General features: G+C 50.3%; 1 protein-coding gene and 1 non-coding gene across 6 annotated transcripts in view; one reads left to right on the top strand and one right to left on the bottom strand.

Annotated features, from left to right (window-relative positions):
• The window catches only part of LOC138367385 (uncharacterized), a 232858-nt gene extending 226720 nt beyond the window's left edge, over window positions 1-6138 (bottom strand). For 2 of the 5 annotated variants that reach the window (XM_069328975.1, XM_069328992.1), the window contains exon 1: window positions 5992-6109. Coding sequence is in view for 1 of the 5 variants with exons in the window: in XM_069328980.1 (XP_069185081.1) it covers window positions 5992-6038 (47 nt within the window). In the remaining 4 variants the exon portion in view is untranslated. Of the gene's footprint in view, window positions 1-5991 lie in introns of all 5 variants that reach the window. The other 3 variants (XR_011229356.1, XM_069328980.1, XM_069328984.1) reach the window with 3 other exon arrangements.
• Window positions 6139-7901: 1763 nt separating this feature from the next.
• On the top strand, window positions 7902-8018 carry LOC123753075 (U5 spliceosomal RNA). The gene has a single exon (XR_006772260.2). It is a non-coding gene; the product is annotated as a U5 spliceosomal RNA (small nuclear RNA).
• The last annotated feature ends 13679 nt before the right edge of the window (window positions 8019-21697 follow it).

The raw sequence follows: 21697 nt of genomic DNA on the forward strand, positions 1-21697 counted from the left end.
ATGATATAATATCAGACAGACAGTATGGTTTTCGATCTGGAAGATCCTGTGTATCGAATTTACTCAGTTTCTATGATCGAGCCACAGAGATATTACAGGAAAGAGATGGTTGGGTTGACTGCATCTATCTGGACCTAAAAAAGGCTTTCGACAGAGTTCCACATAAGAGGTTGTTCTGGAAACTGGAAAATATTGGAGGGGTGACAGGTAAGCTTCTATCATGGATGAAAAATTTTCTGACTGATAGAAAAATGAGGGCAGTAATCAGAGGCAATGTATCGGAATGGAGAAATGTCACAAGTGGAGTACCACAGGGTTCAGTTCTTGCACCAGTGATGTTTATTGTGTACATAAATGATCTACCAGTTGGTATACAGAATTATATGAACATGTTTGCTGATGATGCTAAGATAATAGGAAGGATAAGGAATTTAGATGACTGTCATGCCCTTCAAGAACTGGACAAAATAATTATATGGAGCACCACTTGGCAAATGGAATTTAATGTTAATAAATGTCATGTTATGGAATGTGGAATAGGAGAACATAGACCCCACACAACCTATATATTATGTGAGAAATCTTTAAAGAATTCTGATAAAGAAAGAGATCTAGGAGTGGTTCTAGATAGAAAACTATCACCTGAGGACCACATAAAGAATATTGTGCAAGGAGCCTATGCTATGCTTTCTAACTTCAGAATTGCATTTAAATACATGGATGGCGATATACTAAAGAAATTGTTCATGACTTTTGTTAGGCCAAAGCTAGAATATGCAGCTGTTGTGTGGTGCCCATATCTTAAGAAGCACATCAACAAACTGGAAAAGGTGCAAAGACATGCTACTAAGTGGCTCCCAGAACTGAAGGGCAAGAGCTACGAGGAGAGGTTAGAAGCATTAAATATGCCAAAACTAGAAGACAGAAGAAAAAGAGGTGATATGATCACTACATACAAAATAGTAACAGGAATTGATAAAATCGACAGGGAAGACTTCCTGAGACCTGGAATTTCAAGAACAAGAGGTCATAGATTTAAACTAGCTAAACACAGATGCCGAAGAAATATAAGAAAATTCACCTTCGCAAATAGAGTGGTAGACGGTTGGAACAAGTTAAGTGAGAAGGTGGTGGAGGCCAAGACCGTCAGTAGTTTCAAAGCGTTATATGACAAAGAGTGCTGGGAAGACGGGACACCACGAGCGTAGCTCTCATCCTGTAACTACACTTAGGTAATTACACTTAGGTAATTACAGGTGGAAACTTAGTACCCAGATGAGCCACAGAGACATTAGAAAGAATTTTTCCAGTGTCAGTAGTTAACATGCAGTAATGTGGTGGAGGCTGACTTCCTACAGTTTCAAACAGAGCCCAGTAGGCTCAGGAATCTGTACACCAGTTGATTGACGGTCGAGAGGCGGGACATAAGAGCCAAAGCTCAACCCCCGCAAGCATAATTAGGTGAGTACATGCTCTACCCCCACAACACATACACACTACAGCCACGGTTCACACAATACACGCTCTTATAGCCATGCCCACAACCCGCGCCACATGCCCACAACCCGCGCCCCACGCCCACAACCCGCGCCCCACGCCCACAACCCGCGCCCCACCCCCACAACCCGCGCCCCACCCCCACAACCCGCGCCCCACGCCCACAACCCGCGCCCCAAGCCCACAACCCGCGCCCCACCCCCACAACCCGCGCCCCACCCCCACAACCCCCGCCCCACGCCCACAACCCCCGCCCCATGCCCACAACCCCCGCCCCACGCCCACAACCCCCGCCCCACATGCCCACAACACCCGCCCCACGCCCACAACCCCCGCCCCACGCCCACAACCCCCGCCCCACCCCCACAACACCCGCCCCACACCCACAACCCCCGCCCCACGCCCACAACCCGCGCCCCACGCCCACAACCCCCGCCCCACGCCCACAACCCCCGCTCCACCCCCACAACCCGCGCCCCACGCCCACAACCCGCGCCCACAACACCCGCTCCACGCCCACAACCCGCGCTCCATGCCCACAACCCCCGCTCCACCCCCACAACCCGCGCTCCACGCCCACAACCCCCGCTCCACCTCCACAACCCGCGCTCCACCCCCACAACCCGCGCTCCACCCCCACAACCCGCGCTCCACCCCCACAACCCGCGCTCCACCCCCACAACACCCGCCCCACGCCCACAACACCCTCCCCACGCCCACAACCCGCGCCCCACCCCCACAACACCCGCCCCACGCCCACAACCCGCGCCCCACCCCCACAACCCGCGCCACACCCCCACAACCCGCGCCACACCCCCACAACCCGCGCCACACCCCCACAACCCGCGCCACAACCCGCGCCCCACGCCCACAACACCCGCTCCACCCCTACAACCCCCGCTCCACTCCCTCAACCCCCGCTCCACCCCCACAACCCGCGCTCCACGCCCACAACCCGCGCTCCACGCCCACAACCCGCGCTCCACGCCCACAACACCCGCTCCACCCCCACAACCCGCGCCACACCCCCACAACCCGCGCCACACCCCCACAACCCGCGCCCCACTCCCACAACCCCCGCCCCACCCCCACAACCCCCGCCCTCCACCCCCACAACCCGCGCCCCACCCCCACAACCCGCCCTCAACGCCCACAACCTGCGCCCCACCCCCACAACCCGCACTCCACCCCCACAACCCGCGCTCCACGCCCACAACCCGCGCTCCACTCCCACAACCCGCGCTCCACCCCCACAACCCCCGCTCCACGCCCACAACCCCCGCTCCACGCCCACAACCCGCGCTCCACGCCCACAACCCGCGCTCCACCCCCACAACCCCCGCTCCACGCCCACAACCCGCGCTCCACGCCCGCAACCCGCGCTCCACGCCCGCAACCCGCGCTCCACGCCCGCAACCTGCGCTCCACGCCCGCAACCTGCGCTCCACGCCCGCAACCTGCGCTCCACGCCCGCAACCTGCGCTCCACGCCCGCAACCTGCGCTCCACGCCCGCAACCTGCGCTCCACGCCCGCAACCTGCGCTCCACGCCCGCAACCTGCGCTCCACGCCCGCAACCTGCGCTCCACGCCCGCAACCTGCGCTCCACGCCCGCAACCTGCGCTCCACGCCCGCAACCAGCGCTCCACGCCCGCAACCCGTGCTCCACGCCCGCAACCCGCGCTCCACGCCCGCAACCCGCGCTCCACGCCCACAACCCGCGCTCCACGCCCACAACCCGCGCTCCACGCCCACAACCCGCGCTCCACGCCCACAACCCGCGCTCCACGCCCACAACCCGCGCTCCACGCCCACAACCAGTGCTCCACGCCCACAACCCGCGCTCCACGCCCACAACCCGCGCTCCATGCCCACAACCCGCGCTCCACCCCCACAACACCCGCTCCACCCCCACAACCCGCGCTCCACGCCCACAACCCGTGCTCCACGCCCACAAAACCTGCTCCACGCCCACAACCCGCGTATACTCCCACAACACCCGCTCCACGCCCACAACCCGCGCTCCACGCCCACAACCCGCGCTCCACTCCCACAACACCCGCTCCACGCCCACAACCCGCGCTCCACTCCCACAACACCCGCTCCACGCCCACAACCCGCGCTCCACACCCACAACCCGCGCTCCACTCCCACAACACCCGCTCCACGCCCACAACCCGCGCTCCACGCCCACAACCCGCGCTCCACTCCCACAACACCCGCTCCACGCCCACAACCCGCGCTCCACACCCACAACCCGCGCTCCACTCCCACAACACCCGCTCCACGCCCACAACCCGTGCTCCACTCCCACAACACCCGCTCCACGCCCACAACCCGCGCTCCACTCCCACAACACCCGCTCCACGCCCACAACCCGCGCTCCACCCCCACAACACCCGCTCCACCCCCACAACCCGCGCTCCACGCCCACAACCCGTGCTCCACGCCCACAAAACCTGCTCCACGCCCACAACCCGCGTATACTCCCACAACACCCGCTCCACGCCCACAACCCGCGCTCCACGCCCACAACCCGCGCTCCACTCCCACAACACCCGCTCCACGCCCACAACCCGCGCTCCACTCCCACAACACCCGCTCCACGCCCACAACCCGCGCTCCACACCCACAACCCGCGCTCCACTCCCACAACACCCGCCCCACGCCCACAACCCCCGCCCCATGCCCACAACCCCCGCCCCACCCCCACAACACCCGCCCCACACCCACAACCCCCGCCCCACGCCCACAACCCGCGCCCCACGCCCACAACCCCCGCCCCACGCCCGCAACCCCCGCTCCACCCCCACAACCCGCGCCCCACGCCCACAACCCGCGCCCACAACACCCGCTCCACGCCCACAACCCGCGCTCCATGCCCACAACCCCCGCTCCACCCCCACAACCCGCGCTCCACGCCCACAACCCCCGCTCCACCCCCACAACCCGCGCTCCACCCCCACAACCCGCGCTCCACCCCCACAACCCGCGCTCCACCCCCACAACCCGCGCTCCACCCCCACAACACCCGCCCCACGCCCACAACACCCTCCCCACGCCCACAACCCGCGCCCCACCCCCACAACACCCGCCCCACGCCCACAACCCGCGCCCCACCCCCACAACCCGCGCCACACCCCCACAACCCGCGCCACACCCCCACAACCCGCGCCACACCCCCACAACCCACCCCCACAACCCGCGCCCCACGCCCACAACACCCGCTCCACGCCACAACCCGCGCTCCACCCCTACAACCCCCGCTCCACTCCCTCAACCCCCGCTCCACCCCCACAACCCGCGCTCCACGCCCACAACCCGCGCTCCACGCCCACAACCCGCGCTCCACGCCCACAACACCCGCTCCACCCCCACAACCCGCGCCACACCCCCACAACCCGCGCCACACCCCCACAACCCGCGCCCCACTCCCACAACCCCCGCCCCACCCCCACAACCCCCGCCCTCCACCCCCACAACCCGCGCCCCACCCCCACAACCCGCCCTCAACGCCCACAACCCGCGCCCCACCCCCACAACCCGCACTCCACCCCCACAACCCGCGCTCCACGCCCACAACCCGCGCTCCACGCCCACAACCCGCGCTCCACTCCCACAACACCACGCCCACAACCCGCGCTCCACACCCACAACCCGCGCTCCACTCCCACAACACGCGCTCCACTCCCACAACACGCGCTCCACTCCCACAACACGCGCTCCACCCCCACAACACGCGCTCCACTCCCACAACACGCGCTCCACCCCCACAACACGCGCTCCACTCCCACAACCCGCGCTCCACTCCCACAACACGCGCTCCACTCCCACAACACGCGCTCCACTCCCACAACACGCGCTCCACCCCCACAACACCCGCTCCACCCCCACAACCCGCGCTCCACTCCCACAACCCGCGCTCCACTCCCACAACCCGCGCTCCACTCCCACAACCCGCGCTCCACTCCCACAACCCGCGCTCCACTCCCACAACCCGCGCTCCACTCCCACAACCCGCGCTCCACTCCCACAACCCGCGCTCCACTCCCACAACCCGCGCTCCACTCCCACAACCCGCGCTCCACCCCCACAACCCGCGCTCCACGCCCACAACCCGTGCTCCACACCCACAACCCGCGCTCCACTCCCACAACACCCGCTCCACGCCCACAACCCGCGCTCCACTCCCACAACACCCGCTCCACGCCCACAACACGCGCTCCACTCCCACAACCCGCGCTCCACTCCCACAACCCGCGCTCCACGCCCACAACCCGTGCTCCACTCCCACAACACCCGCTCCACGCCCACAACCCGCGCTCCACACCCACAACACCCGCTCCACGCCCACAACCCGCGCTCCACTCCCACAACCCGCGCTCCACTCCCACAACCCGCGCTCCACGCCCACAACCCCCGCTGCACGCCCACAACACTCCAGGCCCGCCCACAGATACAATGACAGGGCAAACATTAACTAGCATCACCTCACCCATACTGTTGGAGGTCATCTTCCTGGTGTGTGGTGGACGCCAGCATGGTGCGGGTGTTCCTGCAGGGGCGGTCAGCAGGAGTCCGGGCTACACTCCGTCCGCGTCGCCTGCACGCGTCACACTGACTGATCTCCCACTACCACGCTCCTCTCCTCCCACTACCACGCTCCTCTCCTCCCATTACCACGCTCCTCTCCTCCCATTACCACGCTCTTACACTATATACAAAGATATTACAAATATACTCCATATTTCTCTACATGTTTTGATGTCTGTGGGACATATAACAAATATTATGTTATAGAATATTGCAGAATTTAAATTTTTAAAAAGTGTACTGCCGCGCACTCGTCGCTTCATTACAAACCCCTGCCATTTTGGGGCGTGAGGATGGACATAGGCGATATAAATTGTATTAATTTATATACAATATTTGCAACTGCAAGTTGCGTGGAAATTTGCAACTGCAGTTGCTAGTAATTTGCAACTGAAGATGCTGGAGTTTATTGCAGCTTCGCGGTTGCTAGTAAGTTTCAACTGTAGTTGCTAGTAAGTTTCAACTGTAGTTGTTAGTAAGTTGCAACTACAGTTGCTAGAGTTTACAACTGCAAGTTTCAGCCTATGGTGTGCATGTGCAGGGATGCATGTTAAGTGATAATAATAACGAGTGTGATAGGCCTAAGCCAATGTAACAGAAATTGTAATGGCAATTAAATCTAAAGGATAAATCTTTATACAATAAATATACCAAAATTTACCTGAGGGCCGCTATAACACTCTAGTGGCCTCGACGACGACAGGAAGCCGGCGGCTTGCCAAAGGACCAACGATTCGTCCTGATAATTTTGTCCAGCTGTATTTTAAAGTTCAGCAGAATCTTAACATTTGCAGCTTTGGCAGGTAGGCGGTTCCATGAGTTAATAGCCCTGTGGGTCATAAAGCATCGCCTGTTCTCAGTTTTACACTGTGCCTTGTTGAGCTTGAAAGCATTTGAAGTAGAAATTATCTGCTTCAACAATTGCCAAATTTAAAAGAGAGTCCAGGAAGTTTTTTAGTTTAGCTCTTCTATTAAGCACCACATACCCATATTGTGGGCGGTAGTGGAAATTAGGGTTACAGAGGCATATAATAGGCTCAAGGACTGAATCCAACAATTCATTTAGCTACAATCTTGATGAGATAGTTACAAAATTCAATATACGTCGTCACATCATCAATGGGTTCGAGATCGACCAAAAGTAGAGTTTCTAAATTAGGGAACTGACATGTGGAGAGCTAATGTTATAATTTATATGTTTGTCCTGCACACCGCCCCCATCCAGTGGGCAGCGGTAGATAGGTTACAATCACTTAGTTTCTACCTACATTTAGCAAACTGAGGATATTTGGCTAAAATTTCTAGTAGAAGATCATTTTGAATGAAATATGTGAATATCTTTGGAACATTTGTTGCAGAATTGTCTCTCAATTCACGTATCTTTTCGCACTCCATCACATAGTGACGGAGGGTTATTATTAAGTTAATAATTACTACATTATTTAGATACTATCGATAACATATATCGACGCTTTTACTGCTTATTTTCACGAGTATGGTGTAAAAGTACGGTTAAGTTTTTAACTTTCAGATGGCGTATGTAACATATCAAGGATCATCACCATATATTTTAGCACGTGTCAAACAGATAACACAAACTATGTTATGAAAACAATGCACACTTATAAATATATCCAAACAGTAAAGATACAGAATGAAACTCATGGTAGCACAACAAAAGAAAAATATTGCAAAGAATAAAGCAATTGTTGTTTCTTAGAGTTACCGGTTGATGCCCTTCTAGTCCTGAAATAAGTTTACCTCTTTTGCCTCAGCGCTCTGTCGCCGGTATTGCTAATTTTCTTATATATTTAACTCTGGTTTCCCTTCAAAACACATAAATCTTTCGCCTTTTACTAAAGATTTCCGTGGAGGGGAACAACTCAATGAGTCTTAAATAATTTTTTCTTGCCCCATTAAATTGGGCCTTATTACCCTTAATATTAGTAGTTCAAAGTAATAATACTGGGGCTACTTCGTGGCTTGGACAAAATAGAGGAACCTGTTTGCAGGAGACTAAGCGGACTATCCCAAATATTATCCTAAAGCACAAACTGTAAATTATATAAATTTTCTCTCACCTGTCAAATTAGAAGATTAAATAGCATAAATAAAAACCCACCTGAAATATCAGTTTTCTTGGAGCGAAAGGAAACCATTGGACCAACCAAGAGATCCTCCTGGTCCAAATAATTCACACTAAGTAACCTCATTTATCTTTACCATAACACTGACATTTTGAGATGTATAACATTAGAAGCTATTGACAGTCATCTTCAAATTCTCAAACCGACTGAATCCTATGCCTTTACTGATGGCTCTGTGCAGTTAGGCACTGGTAGAACAGGTTGTGCATGTGCAGTGTATAAAGGGAATGAAATGATCATGACTAGTACACAGAGATTGAACAACTGGGCAAGCACGACACAGACCGAGCTATTGGGTATTTATCTAGCCACTGAATACCTTAAGCTCAATGGTGGTGGAGTTATTTTCTGTGACTCTAAAAGTGCTCTGCAGTTGTTGTTTTGTTGTTGTTGTTGTTGAGATATATACAAGAGTTGTTACATTCTTGTACAGCCACTAGTACGCGTAGCGTTTCGGGCAAGTCCTTAATCCTATGGTCCCTGGAATTCGATCCCCTGCCGCGAAGAATCGTTTTTTCATCCAAGTACACATTTTACTGTTGCGTTAAACAGAGGCTACAGTTAAGGAATTGTGCCCAGTAAATCCTCCCCGGCCAGGATACGAACCCATGACATAGCGCTCGCGGAACGCCAGGCGAGTGTCTTACCACTACACCACGGAGACTGCCTTAAATAAGTTCTTAAATAACCCATCACAATGTATGTCGGAAGTAGCTTGTAATATTAAATGGAATGTAATTTTTGCCAATGATAATAATTCTTGTATAAAATTTGTGTGGATCCCATCCCATGTTGGAGTTGAAAAACATGACTTTGTAGATCAATTGGCCAATGAGGCTTGCAGGAAAGAAAACATTGATTATGACTTTGGACTATCTAATGCAGTTATTAGAAACATACAAATTAAAGAAATTAATTCAGATTTAGAAGAACTAAGAAATGCACAGAGACCTGAAAGCTGCAGTATTAAAAGTTATGACAAGTTCTGTAATAATAGGTATTTGTATGGTCAGCACAGTAACCGGACCAGGCAATGTGATGTAGTAATTGCGCGAATTCGCCTTGGCTATAGACACATCTGGCAGGTTAGTGAGGCTGAGCCACTACCAGAATATTCAGATTGTAAACTCTGTGATAAACCTTTAATGCATTCACTAGAACACTATATTGATGAATGTGAAACCGTAAAGGACTTTAGACCTCCTGGCCTATTGTACCACCAACTGTGTAACTATTTTATTGACTCAGGTGTTCTGGACGACATCCTAACAATTTACCCAAAATTTGCTTGTCCATTTTAAAGAATGAAGAACAATTTCTACTTATATTCTAAGCTGCATCACTTATGAACCCATCCCTGCCCTTGTGTGGCAGTGCACAATGGAAAGTTGTTTTCACATATCCACACATTAAAACATTGATTGTAACCGTGATATATATGTGCTTCAGCCTACAGTTTAGACCTATTGTCTTATGTATGACCCTCTGTCCTGCGTGACAGTGAATACTAGCATTAACCTCAATTTAATAAGACTATCAAAATCCTCAGATTAGGCAAAATTGTAATTAATTTTGTCAATAAAGATGTTAATAATAATTAATACCAACAAGGTTTGAAAAGAAAAGTACCTTTCATAAATGGTTTCCTCACAGAAGCAAATGCAGTATTTGCAACTTTCACAGAAATCTATACTAAAGATTATGTGGAGAGTGAGGTTTAGATTACATATTATAAGCACTATCTCTTATCTCACAAATGCACTCTACAATAGTTAGTTTAGTTCATTTGTTATGCACCCCATACCCATCGTGTGGGCGGTAGTGGAAAGGGTTACAGAGGCACATAATGGGCTCAGGGACTGAACCCCACAATTCATTTAGCTAAGCAATTTACAATCTTGATGAGCTAGTTACAAAATTCAGTATAAGTCATCACATCATAAATGGGTTCGAGATCGACCACAAATTCAGTTTATAAATTAAGCAACTGACATATGTGGAGAGCTAGTGTCACAATTGATATGTTTGTCCTGCACACCGCCCCGCATCCAGTGGGCAGCGGTGGATAGGTTACAATCACTTAGTTACTACCTACAGTTAGCAAACTGGGGATATTTGGCTAAAATTTCTGGTACCAGATTATTTTGAATTTTATTATTATTAACATCTTTATTGACAAAATTAATTACAATTTTGCCTAATCTGAGGATTTTGATAGTCTTATTAAAGTGAGGATAATGCTAGTATTCACTGTCACGCAGGACAGAGGGCCATACATAAGACAATAGGATCTAAACTGTAGGCTGAAGCACATATCATGGTTACAATCAATGTTTTAATGTATGGATATGTGAAAACAACTTACTACTATACACTGCCACACAAGGGCAGGGATGGGTTCATAAGTGATGCAGCTTAGAAGTAATATAAATAAAAATTGTTCTTCATTCTTTATAATGGACAAGCAAATTTTGGGAAAATTGTTAGGGTGTCGTCCAGAACACCTGAGTCAATAAAATAGTTACACAGTTGGTGGTACAAGAGGCCAGGAGGTCTAAAGTCCTCTACGGTTTCACATTCATCAATATAGTGTTCTAGTGAATGCATTAAAGGTTTATCACAGAGTTAACAATCTGAGTATTCTGGTAGTGGTTCTGCCTCACTAACCTGCCAGATGTGTCTATAGCCAAGGCGAATTCGCGCAATGACTACATCACATTGCCTGGTTCGGTTACTGTGCTGACCCTACAATTACCTATTATTACAAAACTTGTCATAACTTTTAATACTGCAGCTTTCAGGTCTTTGGGCATTTCTTAGTTCTTCTAAATCTGAATTAATTTCTTTAATTTGTATGTTTCTAATAACTGCATTAGATAGTCCAAAGTCATAATCAATGTTTTCTTTCCTGCAAGCCTCATTGGCCAATCGATCTACAAAGTCATGTTTTCCAACCCCAACATGGGATGGGATCCACACAAATTTTATACAAGAGTTATTATCATTGGCAAAAATTACATTCCATTTAATATTACAAGCTACTTCCGACATACATTGTGATGGGTTATTTAAGAACTGCAGAGCACTTTTAGAGTCACAGAAAATAACTCCACCACCATTAAGCTTAAAAGAGGACACTCCTCAATTCTACAATATACCAAACTACTTAGCCATTCACAACTGTCGTCCTATACAAAGAGGTGGTGGTACTTCTCTTTACTACCACCATGCACTGACTTGCTTAAAAGTAATTAAATGTAATTACTTATGGAGAGTATATATATTTGCCTCTTTCAGAGTCAAGGGTAACGATGCTGTCTTGACTGTGGGAGCAGTCTACAGGGTTCCTAACACTGAAGTAAGCGGAGAGGTTATGTTGGTCCAGATGTGATCTAGAGTCGTGGCAGTACTATCAGTGATTCTAGTAGGTCTAGTGATTAAGGGTATGAGGAAGCTGACTGATCTCCCACTACCACGCTCCTCTCCTCCCACTACCACGCTCCTCTCCTCACATTACCACGCTCTTATACTATATACAAAGATATTACAAATATACTCCATAATTCTCTACATGCTTTTATGTCTGTGGGACATTTAACAAATATTATGTTATAGAATATTGCAGAATTTTAATTTTAAAAAGTGTACTGCCGCGCACTCGTCGCTTCATTACAAACCTCTGCCATTTTTGGGCGTGATGTGGACGGGGATTGGTCAAGTCGTCCACTGCAGTTTCGGATAACAACTTCGTTCACTGAGAATTTTATACATTCATTCCCTTTCGTTCGTATATGCGCTGACTTGTGTTCGCTGCTGTTCTCGTCTGAATAAATACATGGCACTTGATCATCACAGGATGGACATAGGCGATATAAATTGTATTATTTTATATACAATATTTGCAACTGCAAGTTGCGTGGAAATTTGCAACTGCAGTTGCTAGTAATTTGCATCTGAAGATAGTTTTTTTAGTTTAGTTCATTTATTATGCACCCCATACCCAACTTGTGGGAGGTAGTGGAAAGGGTTACAGAGGCACATAATGGGCTCAGGGACTGAACCCCACAATTCATTTAGCTAAGCAAGTTAAAAACTTGATGAGCTAGTTACAAAATTCAATATAAGTCGTGACATCAACAATGGGTTCGAGATCGACCTCAAGTACAGGTTCTAAATTAAGCAACTGACATATGTGGAGAGCTAGTGTCAAAATTTATATGTTTGTCCTGCACACCGCCCCCCATCCAGTGGGCAGCGGTGGATAGGTTACAATCACTTAGTTACTTCCTACAGTTAGCAAACTGGGGATATTTGACTAAAATTTCTGGTAGCAGATCATTTTGAATGAAATATTGACACATCGCTGGAACATTGGTTATAGAATTGTCTCTAAATTCACGTATCTTTTCGCACTCCATCACATAGTGACGGAGGGTGTGCGAATAATTTTGTTGACACAGTTTACATTTGGTCAGGTCTACATCAGCAGATAATGAGAATTCCCAGAGATACTTGTAACCGAGTCTAAGCCGAGCAGCAGTAACATTTAGAAGTCTGCTGATTTTATTGGATGATCCATAGATGTGTGGCTCCTCTTGCATGATAGTATGATGATAGATGGAATTACTGGTATCAATTTCACTTTGCCTCAGATCTACAAGATCTTGTTGAAGTTCTCGGTGTACTGCTGCTCTCAGATTGCTCATTGACAATCCAAGGTTACACTCAACGGCTCCTTTAAAGGCAGATTCTTTGGCTAACTTATGAGCTCTATCATGCATTCGGAGGCCAACATGAGATGGAGACCACATGAAATGGACTCTGTTACCATCCTTAATAATTTTGTTGTATTTGTGTCTAGCTTCGGACACGAGCATGTTACAGTTATGTCTTAAAGAGTTGAGAGCATTTAAGGATGATAAGGAGTCACTTACAATTAATGTATCAAGTTTTGAGACTTGTACACATTTCAGTGCAAGGATCAAGGCAAATAGTTCAGTCTGAAGGGTAGAGGCCCAGTTGTTTATACGGACTCCCCAATCAAAGTATAGGCCATCGCCCATTGTCAGGAAAGGCGTTGAGCTTTGCCTCAAGACGAAACTTGGGCTGATCTCTAATTTGCTTCTTGGGTGGAAAGGGAGGGATTAAAACTGGAAAGGGTGTAACCTCCCACGGTGCAGGAAAGTGCCGTTGTTGTTTCTCTTGGTACAAATCATGAACCCCATACATTCTGAGTTGAGTTCCAGTTTTTGTTATCCATTTGGAACAATGCTGATCTTCAATAAAGAAATTCTGGAGGGCTTCTGTGCAAGGATTAGGATGAGTTAGCCTAAGCATTTTGATACCAATTTGACAGTTAATTTCAGTAACACGATCAACAACGCTCAGAATATTAAGTTCCTTTCTCATATTAAGTATCTTTGTGGTACGAGGGCACCCAAGGATTATCCTCAAGGCTTCGTTCTGCAATTTTTCAAGCCCTCCAAGCTTTCTTTCAGGCATCAAAACAAGCAGAGGTGCAGCATAATCCACTAAAGATCTGATGTATGCAAGGAACATCATTTTGACAATTCTGACATTGGCACCATAGCCTGAGTGATAACCTGCAACAGCCTTGAGAGCTCGGAGCCTCTCTTTATACTGACGACAGAGTCTGAATACAACAGGACCATACAGTGGCACCTCAAGGCCAAGGTATTTGAATCTGTTTACATAGTCAAGCTGGGAGCCATCAGACAGTTGCATCTTGCGAACACCTCCTCCCTGCCTGGGTGGGCGCCGATTTAGTATCTTCGTTTTCTCTGCTGAGATAATTAAACCTAGGTCCTGACATGAGTCTAATACAGAGTTAAGAGTGTTCTGCGTGTTAGCATACCCAGTGGTGTGTATCATTATATCATCAGCATAGCTAATGATGTGGACGTTGGGTTTGCTCGGTATAGAGTTTAACAGCGTGTTTATTAAGATATTAAATAAGGTAGGACTGAGGACACCACCCTGCGGGGTACCTAGTTCAAAGTCTCTTGTTACACTCCTATGCCCCTGGAAAAATACAGATGACTTCCTGTTGGATAAGTAACCCCTGATCCAAGAAAGAAGCCGACCACCAATATACATTCTTGCAAGCTTACTCAAGATAACTTGTCTATTTGCAATATCAAAGGCAGTCTTAAGATCTAGGAAGGTGGTATATGACTTTTCAGTGTGCAGGGTAAGAAAGGTGGTGATGCAATGATGCACACTCCTTCCATGCATGAAGCCATATATCTGGGGGATAGCATGGTTCTTATTCTATGGAGGAGACGGTTTAGGACCATTCTCTCGAATGTTTTGCAAATGCAGCTAGTAAGGGAAATTGGGCGGAAAGCATTCTCTTGATTTGGCTTGGGAATTGGAATGATTATACTGTTGGTCCAAGAGTTAGGAAGCTCCCCAGTAACATAGCTCATATTATACAGCTCAAGCAGAGGATTCCCTGGTACTAAAGGAAGTAGATGCAATATGTCATAAGTGATACCATCTTCACCGGGGGATGTGGCTTTGCCTTTGTTTAGGTACAGAGACTGTGGATAGTTACCTGTAAGACAGTCCTTAACATCAGTACTGGAAGATGGAATATCATTTGCAAGGGATGACCCAATGGAAGAGAAGAACCTATTGAACTCAATAGCAGAATTAGAGGCTGAAAGCTGACCATCGTTATTGGACAGGAGTGTTGGTTTGTTATTTAAAATCTTCTTCGATCCCAATATTTGTGATATTGTGCTCCAAGTTTTTTTAATGTTGCTCTTTATTTGGGTAAATTTATCTTCGTAGTATTTAATTTTGGCTCTCCTAATTATTTTAGATAGCAATAACGAGTAATTCTTTGAGAATTCTTTGGAGACGGTTCCTAACCTATACTTCTTCTCAAGGTCATGTTTTTTATTAATGGATTTAAGTATTCCCTTTGTAAGCCAAGGATTGGTAAGCCTTTTGGTTGTGACTTGTTTCGTAAGCATAGGACAGTGGGTGTTATAAAGGCTGAGAGTTTTTTGAAGAAAAGATTGCACTGCTAGGTTGATGTCCCCTATGTTACCTAACTCGGACTCCCAGTTGATATTATCAGCAGCAGTTATAAAATTGCCTATGGCAGTTTCATTGTGCAGCCTAAAGCTTAACTCCCTTGTCTCCAGAGGTGGTTTGTTAATGTTAGTTAAGAGAAATGTGGGGTAATGGTCTGTAGTGCTACCGGTGATTATACCTGAAGTAAGCGGAGAGGTTATGTTTGTCTAGATGTGATCTAGAGTCGTGGCAGTACTATCAGTGATTCTAGTAGGTCTAGTGATTAAGGGTATGAGGAAGCTGACTGATCTCCCACTATCACGCTCCTCTCCTCCCACTACCACGCTACAGTTTCCTCAACTGTATGAATTCCTGCTTCCTCATACCCTTAATCACTAGACCTACTAGAATCACTGACAGTACTGCCACGGCTCTTGATCACATCTGGACCAACATAACCTCTCCACTTACTTCAGGGATAATCATCGATAGCACTGCAGACCATTACCCCACATTTCTCCTAACCAACATTAACAAACTACCTCTAGAGACAAGGGAGATAAGTTTTAGGCTGCACAATGAAACTGCCATAGGCAATTTTATAGCTGCTGCTGCTGCTAATATCAACTGGGAATCCGAATTAGGGAACACAGGGGACATCAACCTAGCAGTGCAATCATTTCTTCAAAAAACTCTCAGCCTTTATAACACCCACTGTCACAGGGCACCAACCCTCAGACCACAGTCACAGGGCACCAACCCTCAGACCACAGTCACAGGGCACCAGCCCTCAGACCACAGTCACAGGGCACCAACCCTCAGACCACAGTCACAGGGCACCAACCCTCAGACCACAGTCACAGGGCACCAGCCCTCAGACCACTGTCACAGGGCACCAACCCTCAGACCACAGTCACAGGGCACCAGCCCTCAGACCACTGTCACAGGGCACCAACCCTCAGACCACAGTCACAGGGCACCAACCCTCAGACCACAGTCACAGGGCACCAACCCTCAGACCACAGTCACAGGGCACCAACCCTCAGACCACAGTCACAGGGCACCAGCCCTCAGACCACAGTCACAGGGCACCAACCCTCAGACCACAGTCACAGGGCACCAACCCTCAGACCACAGTCACAGGGCACCAACCCTCAGACCACAGTCACAGGGCACCAACCCTCAGACCACAGTCACAGGGCACCAACCCTCAGACCACAGTCACAGGGCACCAACCCTCAGACCACAGTCACAGGGCACCAACCCTCAGACCACAGTCACAGGGCACCAACCCTCAGACCACAGTCACAGGGCACCAACCCTCAGACCACAGTCACAGGGCACCAACCCTCAGACACACAGTCACAGGGCACCAACCCCCAAGACACACAGTCACAGGGCACCAACCCTCAGACCACAGTCACAGGGCACCAACCCCCAAGACACACAGTCACAGGGCACCAACCCCCAAGACACACAGTCACAGGGCACCAACCCCCAAGACACACAGTCACAGGGCACCAACCCCCAAGACACACAGTCACAGGGCACCAACCCCCAAGACACACAGTCACAGGGCACCAACCCCCATGACACACAGTCACAGGGCACCAACCCCCAAGACACACAGTCACAGGGCACCAACCCCCATGACACACAGTCACAGGGCACCAACCCCCAAGACACACAGACACAGGGCACCAACCCCCAAGACACACAGTCACAGGGCACCAACCCTCAGACCACAGTCACAGGGCACCAACCCCCAAGACACACAGTCACAGGGCACGAACCCCCATGACACACAGTCACAGGGCACCAACCCCCAAGACACACAGTCACAGGGCACCAACCCCCAAGACACACAGTCACAGGGCACCAACCCCCAAGACACACAGTCACAGGGCACCAACCCCCAAGACACACAGTCACAGGGCACCAACCCCCATGACACACAGTCACAGGGCACCAACCCCCAAGACACACAGTCACAGGGCACCAACCCCCAAGACACACAGTCACAGGGCACCAACCCCCAAGACACACAGTCACAGGGCACCAACCCCCAAGACACACAGTCACAGGGCACCAACCCCCAAGACACACAGTCACAGGGCACCAACCCCCAAGACACACAGTCACAGGGCACCAACCCCCATGACACACAGTCCCTTATGAGGTATATACACAAAGACGGGTGTATACATATACACATAAGCAGCGTACTCCGCTTGTTCTCTACACTATTCAAACCGTTACACAATTTGTATCAATGTATACTAATTCAAATAATATAATTAAACAAAACTTTATTTTATTTTTATTTTGTGTTCAGTTTTTAGTACTGTTACTGGAAAGTTGTTGTTGTTGTTGTGTTGATTTAGGGGCGACGACGATCGTGGGATCGGATGCGCCCCGGCTGCCCGATACCGGGAAATAGCGGAGGGATGGGGTCCCTATAGTCTCTTCAGGCCATAGACCCTACAAACTCCTCAGGCGACAAATTTTACAGTCTCTTCAGGGAACGGACATGACGGATGAAGCGAAAGGTATGGCGAAGGATGTCATGACGGACATCTTCGTCTCTCGCACCTGCCCAGTCAAGGAGAACGGGAACTGTGAGGCGGGGAATATTCAGCCTACGACCGGCACTCTGTAGTCTGACACGAGCGTTATGAAATCGAGGGCAGTGAAGAAGAAGATGCTTCACTGTATCCTCCTGGGTCGAACTGTGAGGCGGGGAATATTCAGCCTACGACCGGCACTCTGTAGTCTGACACGAGCGTTATGAAATCGTGGGCAGTGAAGAAGAAGATGCTTCACTGTATCCTCCTGGGTCGGACACCACTGGCAGTATGGGGAATCTACCAGCCGTAGACGATGGAGATGTGCGGCCAGGCAGGTGTGCCCACTCCAGAAACGAGTGATGGCAGTGTCGAGAAGTCGAGAATGATGACGAGTCCATGGACGCGGGGAGGAGTCCTCCCGGAGACCCGCCAGAGAGGAGGACCTGAGTGCTGGCGCCATCATTGCCTCCCAACTCGCGAGGCAAGCCGCCCAAAGCTGCGGGAGAATTTCGGAAAGGTCTAGAGGCACATTTGTAGTCATGGAGAGTATGCGCCATCCCTGCTGCTGCTGCGTTGGCCACCTCATTGCCATTAATATCGACATGTGACGGAACCCATTGGAGATAGATGGACCAACCCGGAGAACCAGAGTATGACAGCAGTTCTCCACGGATCTGTAACACAGTATGACGATGGACTCGTGGATGCCGAGGTGATATGAGATGTAGGGTTGTAACTGAGTCCACGTAGAAAACGACTGCAATGGGCCCTGAAACTTGTGAAGGAGTCATAAGGCTAGTAAGATTACAAACAGTTCCCCATCCAGGCACGAATGAGCAGAGGAGAGTTTCCACGTTTGACAAGGAAAAAGGAGCAAAGTATGCTACTGCAGATGTAGATGGTGGCTGATCTTTGCGGGACCCATTGGTGTAAACCTCCAAGTATCCAGAGTATAAGGAGGCTCGTAAGTCTGCAAAAATTAAAGGGGCCAAACCCTCTAAATCTCTCTTCCGATGAGGAGGCTTGGAAAAGTCGAAAGAAACCCGAATGAGCTCTTCAGCCCACGGAGGCACCGATGAGATGATCGGGCCAGGGGTGAGTACAGGGACGGGATGGGAAAACTGTGAATATGCATCCAAGGCCCGGACGACGAAAGGCAACTGACGACGTCAGGAGTGTCCAGCCGGCACATTCCACCAGTTAGCCTCGAGCTGGAGGCGAGTAAGTGGATGGGTAGCAGGGAGACGCACTATCCGTTGAAATTGGCGGCAGTGGATGAGAAGACGTTCAAAGCTCAGGGGCCATAGCCCCGACTCGGCATGGAGAGAAAGAACTGGCGAGGAGGGCATAGCTCCTAGCGCTGAGCGAAGGGCACCATTTTGAATGGGATCCAGCCTTGCCAAGACAGATGCTGCTGCTGAGCCATAGACTTCACTCGCATTCATGATCTTGCTACGAATGAAGGCCTTATAGAGAGCTAGGAGCGACTCCCGTGAAGCCCCCCATGCCGCACCAGAGAGTCGTTTCATGATGTTCACGCGACAAAGGCATGAGGCCCGAAGGTAGTCCACATGATGCCTCCACGTCACCCGAGGGCTATCTAGAACGACCCCCAGCCACCTGTGTTCCGTAGCGATCGGGAGACGACAGCCCCCGACGGTCACCACTGGTTGGTCTGGTAAGCGGGTCCAGGTGAAACTCATGATGCAACTTTTCACAGGGTTAATGGAGAGACCCTTCCCCAGCACAGTTGCTGAGAACACAGCATTTTGCAGGAAGCCTTGTGCCTCTAGGAGAGTGGCACCATCCGCCACAAGGGTTACATCATCGGCATAGGCTAAAACCTGGACCCCCCAGAATACAGGGAGATCAGACAGAAGAATAGAGAATAATAGTGGGCTCAGAATCGCTCCCTGGGGGGACACCACGTGAGACAGGGTGGGATGTAGAGACGACTCCACCAACCGCTACTCTGAATGAGCGGCCCTGTAGATAGTTTTGGAACCACCTTAACGCCGGACCCGAGAGACCTAGTCGAGCCAGACTCTGAAGGACAGCAGAATGAGACGCAGAGTCAAATGCACTCTTGATGTCGAAGAATGCTGCAAGGAGCACTCTTCTCTGGCAATAAGTGTCCATTATTCGATGTTCGAAGGAGAGGAGGCAGTCCATTGTGCTTCTTCCCGCCCGAAATCCACTGATACCCTCAGGTAGAAGACCTGAGGTTTCCACCACCCATTGTAGCTGGGTGTGAACAAGACGTTCCATCAGTTTCCCGAGACATGGAAGCAGACTTATGGGCCGATATGAACTCGGGACAGACGGATCCTTCCCTGACTTGGCCAATGGTAGAAGAATGGCGTGTTTCCACGGGGCAGGGAAGACACCAGAGGACCAGCAAGCGCTGTAGAAGTGAAGGAGGTGGGACTGAAGGATCTTGGGTGCCCTCCGAAGAAATTTATATGGAACGTTGTCTATCCCTGGCATAGTGCCCGACCTAGAGAGTGACAGAGCGTCCTTCAGCTCAACAGATGTAAATGGATGATCCAGGTCCTGAGCTAGTCCTATACCCTGTCGGGAGTCCCATCCTATAGAACTCACAGAAAGGAGCGGGGAACGGTAAACATCTTCAAAGTGGTCAGCCAAGAGTTCGGCTATTTGTACTTCCCCCCAGGCCTCCATTACCACTGAGGTCTCTGAGTGGGATGGAAGGCTGGGAGTACTTACCTGTCATCTTGCGAACAAAGGCCCAGGCTCCTGCAGAGGAGTCGAATCGGAGAGAGGCACAGTAATCAGCCCAGGCCTTGCGTTTGGCAAGGAGGACTGTTCATCTACACCTGGCGTCCGCCCTGCAGAAGGTCTGCCGCTGCAGTGGAGTAGGGTGGCGCCGCCACGAATTCCACGTACGTCCCCGGTCCAGTACTGCCTGCCGACATTCAGGATTCCACCACAGTGCCCCATGGCGGGAAGGATTGGTTGTCTGGCCACTAGTCTTCCTGAAATGCCGAGAGCCTACACTGAAAAGGGACTTGGAGAGAGCATCCGCTGACCCATGCAGATCTGCAGTAACTGCGGGAAGGGTCGACCAGTCATCCGCCTCATAGCCATGCCACCCCTCTTCCGAGAAGATTCATTTGGATCTTCGGGAGGTCAGAGCAGGACGAACAGTACCCCCGAAGGAAATGATGATGGGCAGTTGATCACTACCCAGGTACGGCCAGGTCCATATCTGCGCCATCGTGAAGGGGCCTCTTCCAATGCAAAGATCGAGCGTTGAAGTATGTCCATTTAGTGGGTCTGTCAGAGTTCCCAAACCTGGCGGCGTCAGTAAGGAGAGGTCTGGGGAGTCAAGGAGAAACTGAAGTAGGGCTCGGCCAGCCACGTTGTGGTGGCGACCCAATAGCATAGGTTGCCATGATGAGTGCCGAGCATTAAAGTTGTGAGGGATCTAGATCCCTCAGCTAGTTTTCCTAGTTTCTAGATTAGGCTAGTCACTCTAGAAACTGAAGCTTTCAAAATAACAAGTGCTTGTTGGGTGTTGAATGAAAGCTTATGTTATGGACTGTCATTTGTGAGTAGTTAGAAGTCTGTGATTGCTCTGTAGAGAGAATTACAGAAATTTTCCTGTTTCTGTGAAGTAGGATGTGAGTTACTTGACTAAAACCGTTAGAGGTGGGGGAAGAGTGGAGTGAACGTTGCCTCTCTCCCCCACATGGGAGACATCACGCCACTCTCCTTAGGCCTCACCCTCCTTGTGACGTCACAGGACGCCCGAGGGTGACGGAGAGAGGTGATTGGGTTAGGCATGTGTGCTCCAAGCCTAGTTTTGGCGCGAAGAGCTATGGTTGGA

This window comes from Procambarus clarkii, chromosome 3 (genome assembly GCF_040958095.1).
Source record: "Procambarus clarkii isolate CNS0578487 chromosome 3, FALCON_Pclarkii_2.0, whole genome shotgun sequence".
NCBI classification, from domain to species: domain Eukaryota; kingdom Metazoa; phylum Arthropoda; class Malacostraca; order Decapoda; family Cambaridae; genus Procambarus; species Procambarus clarkii.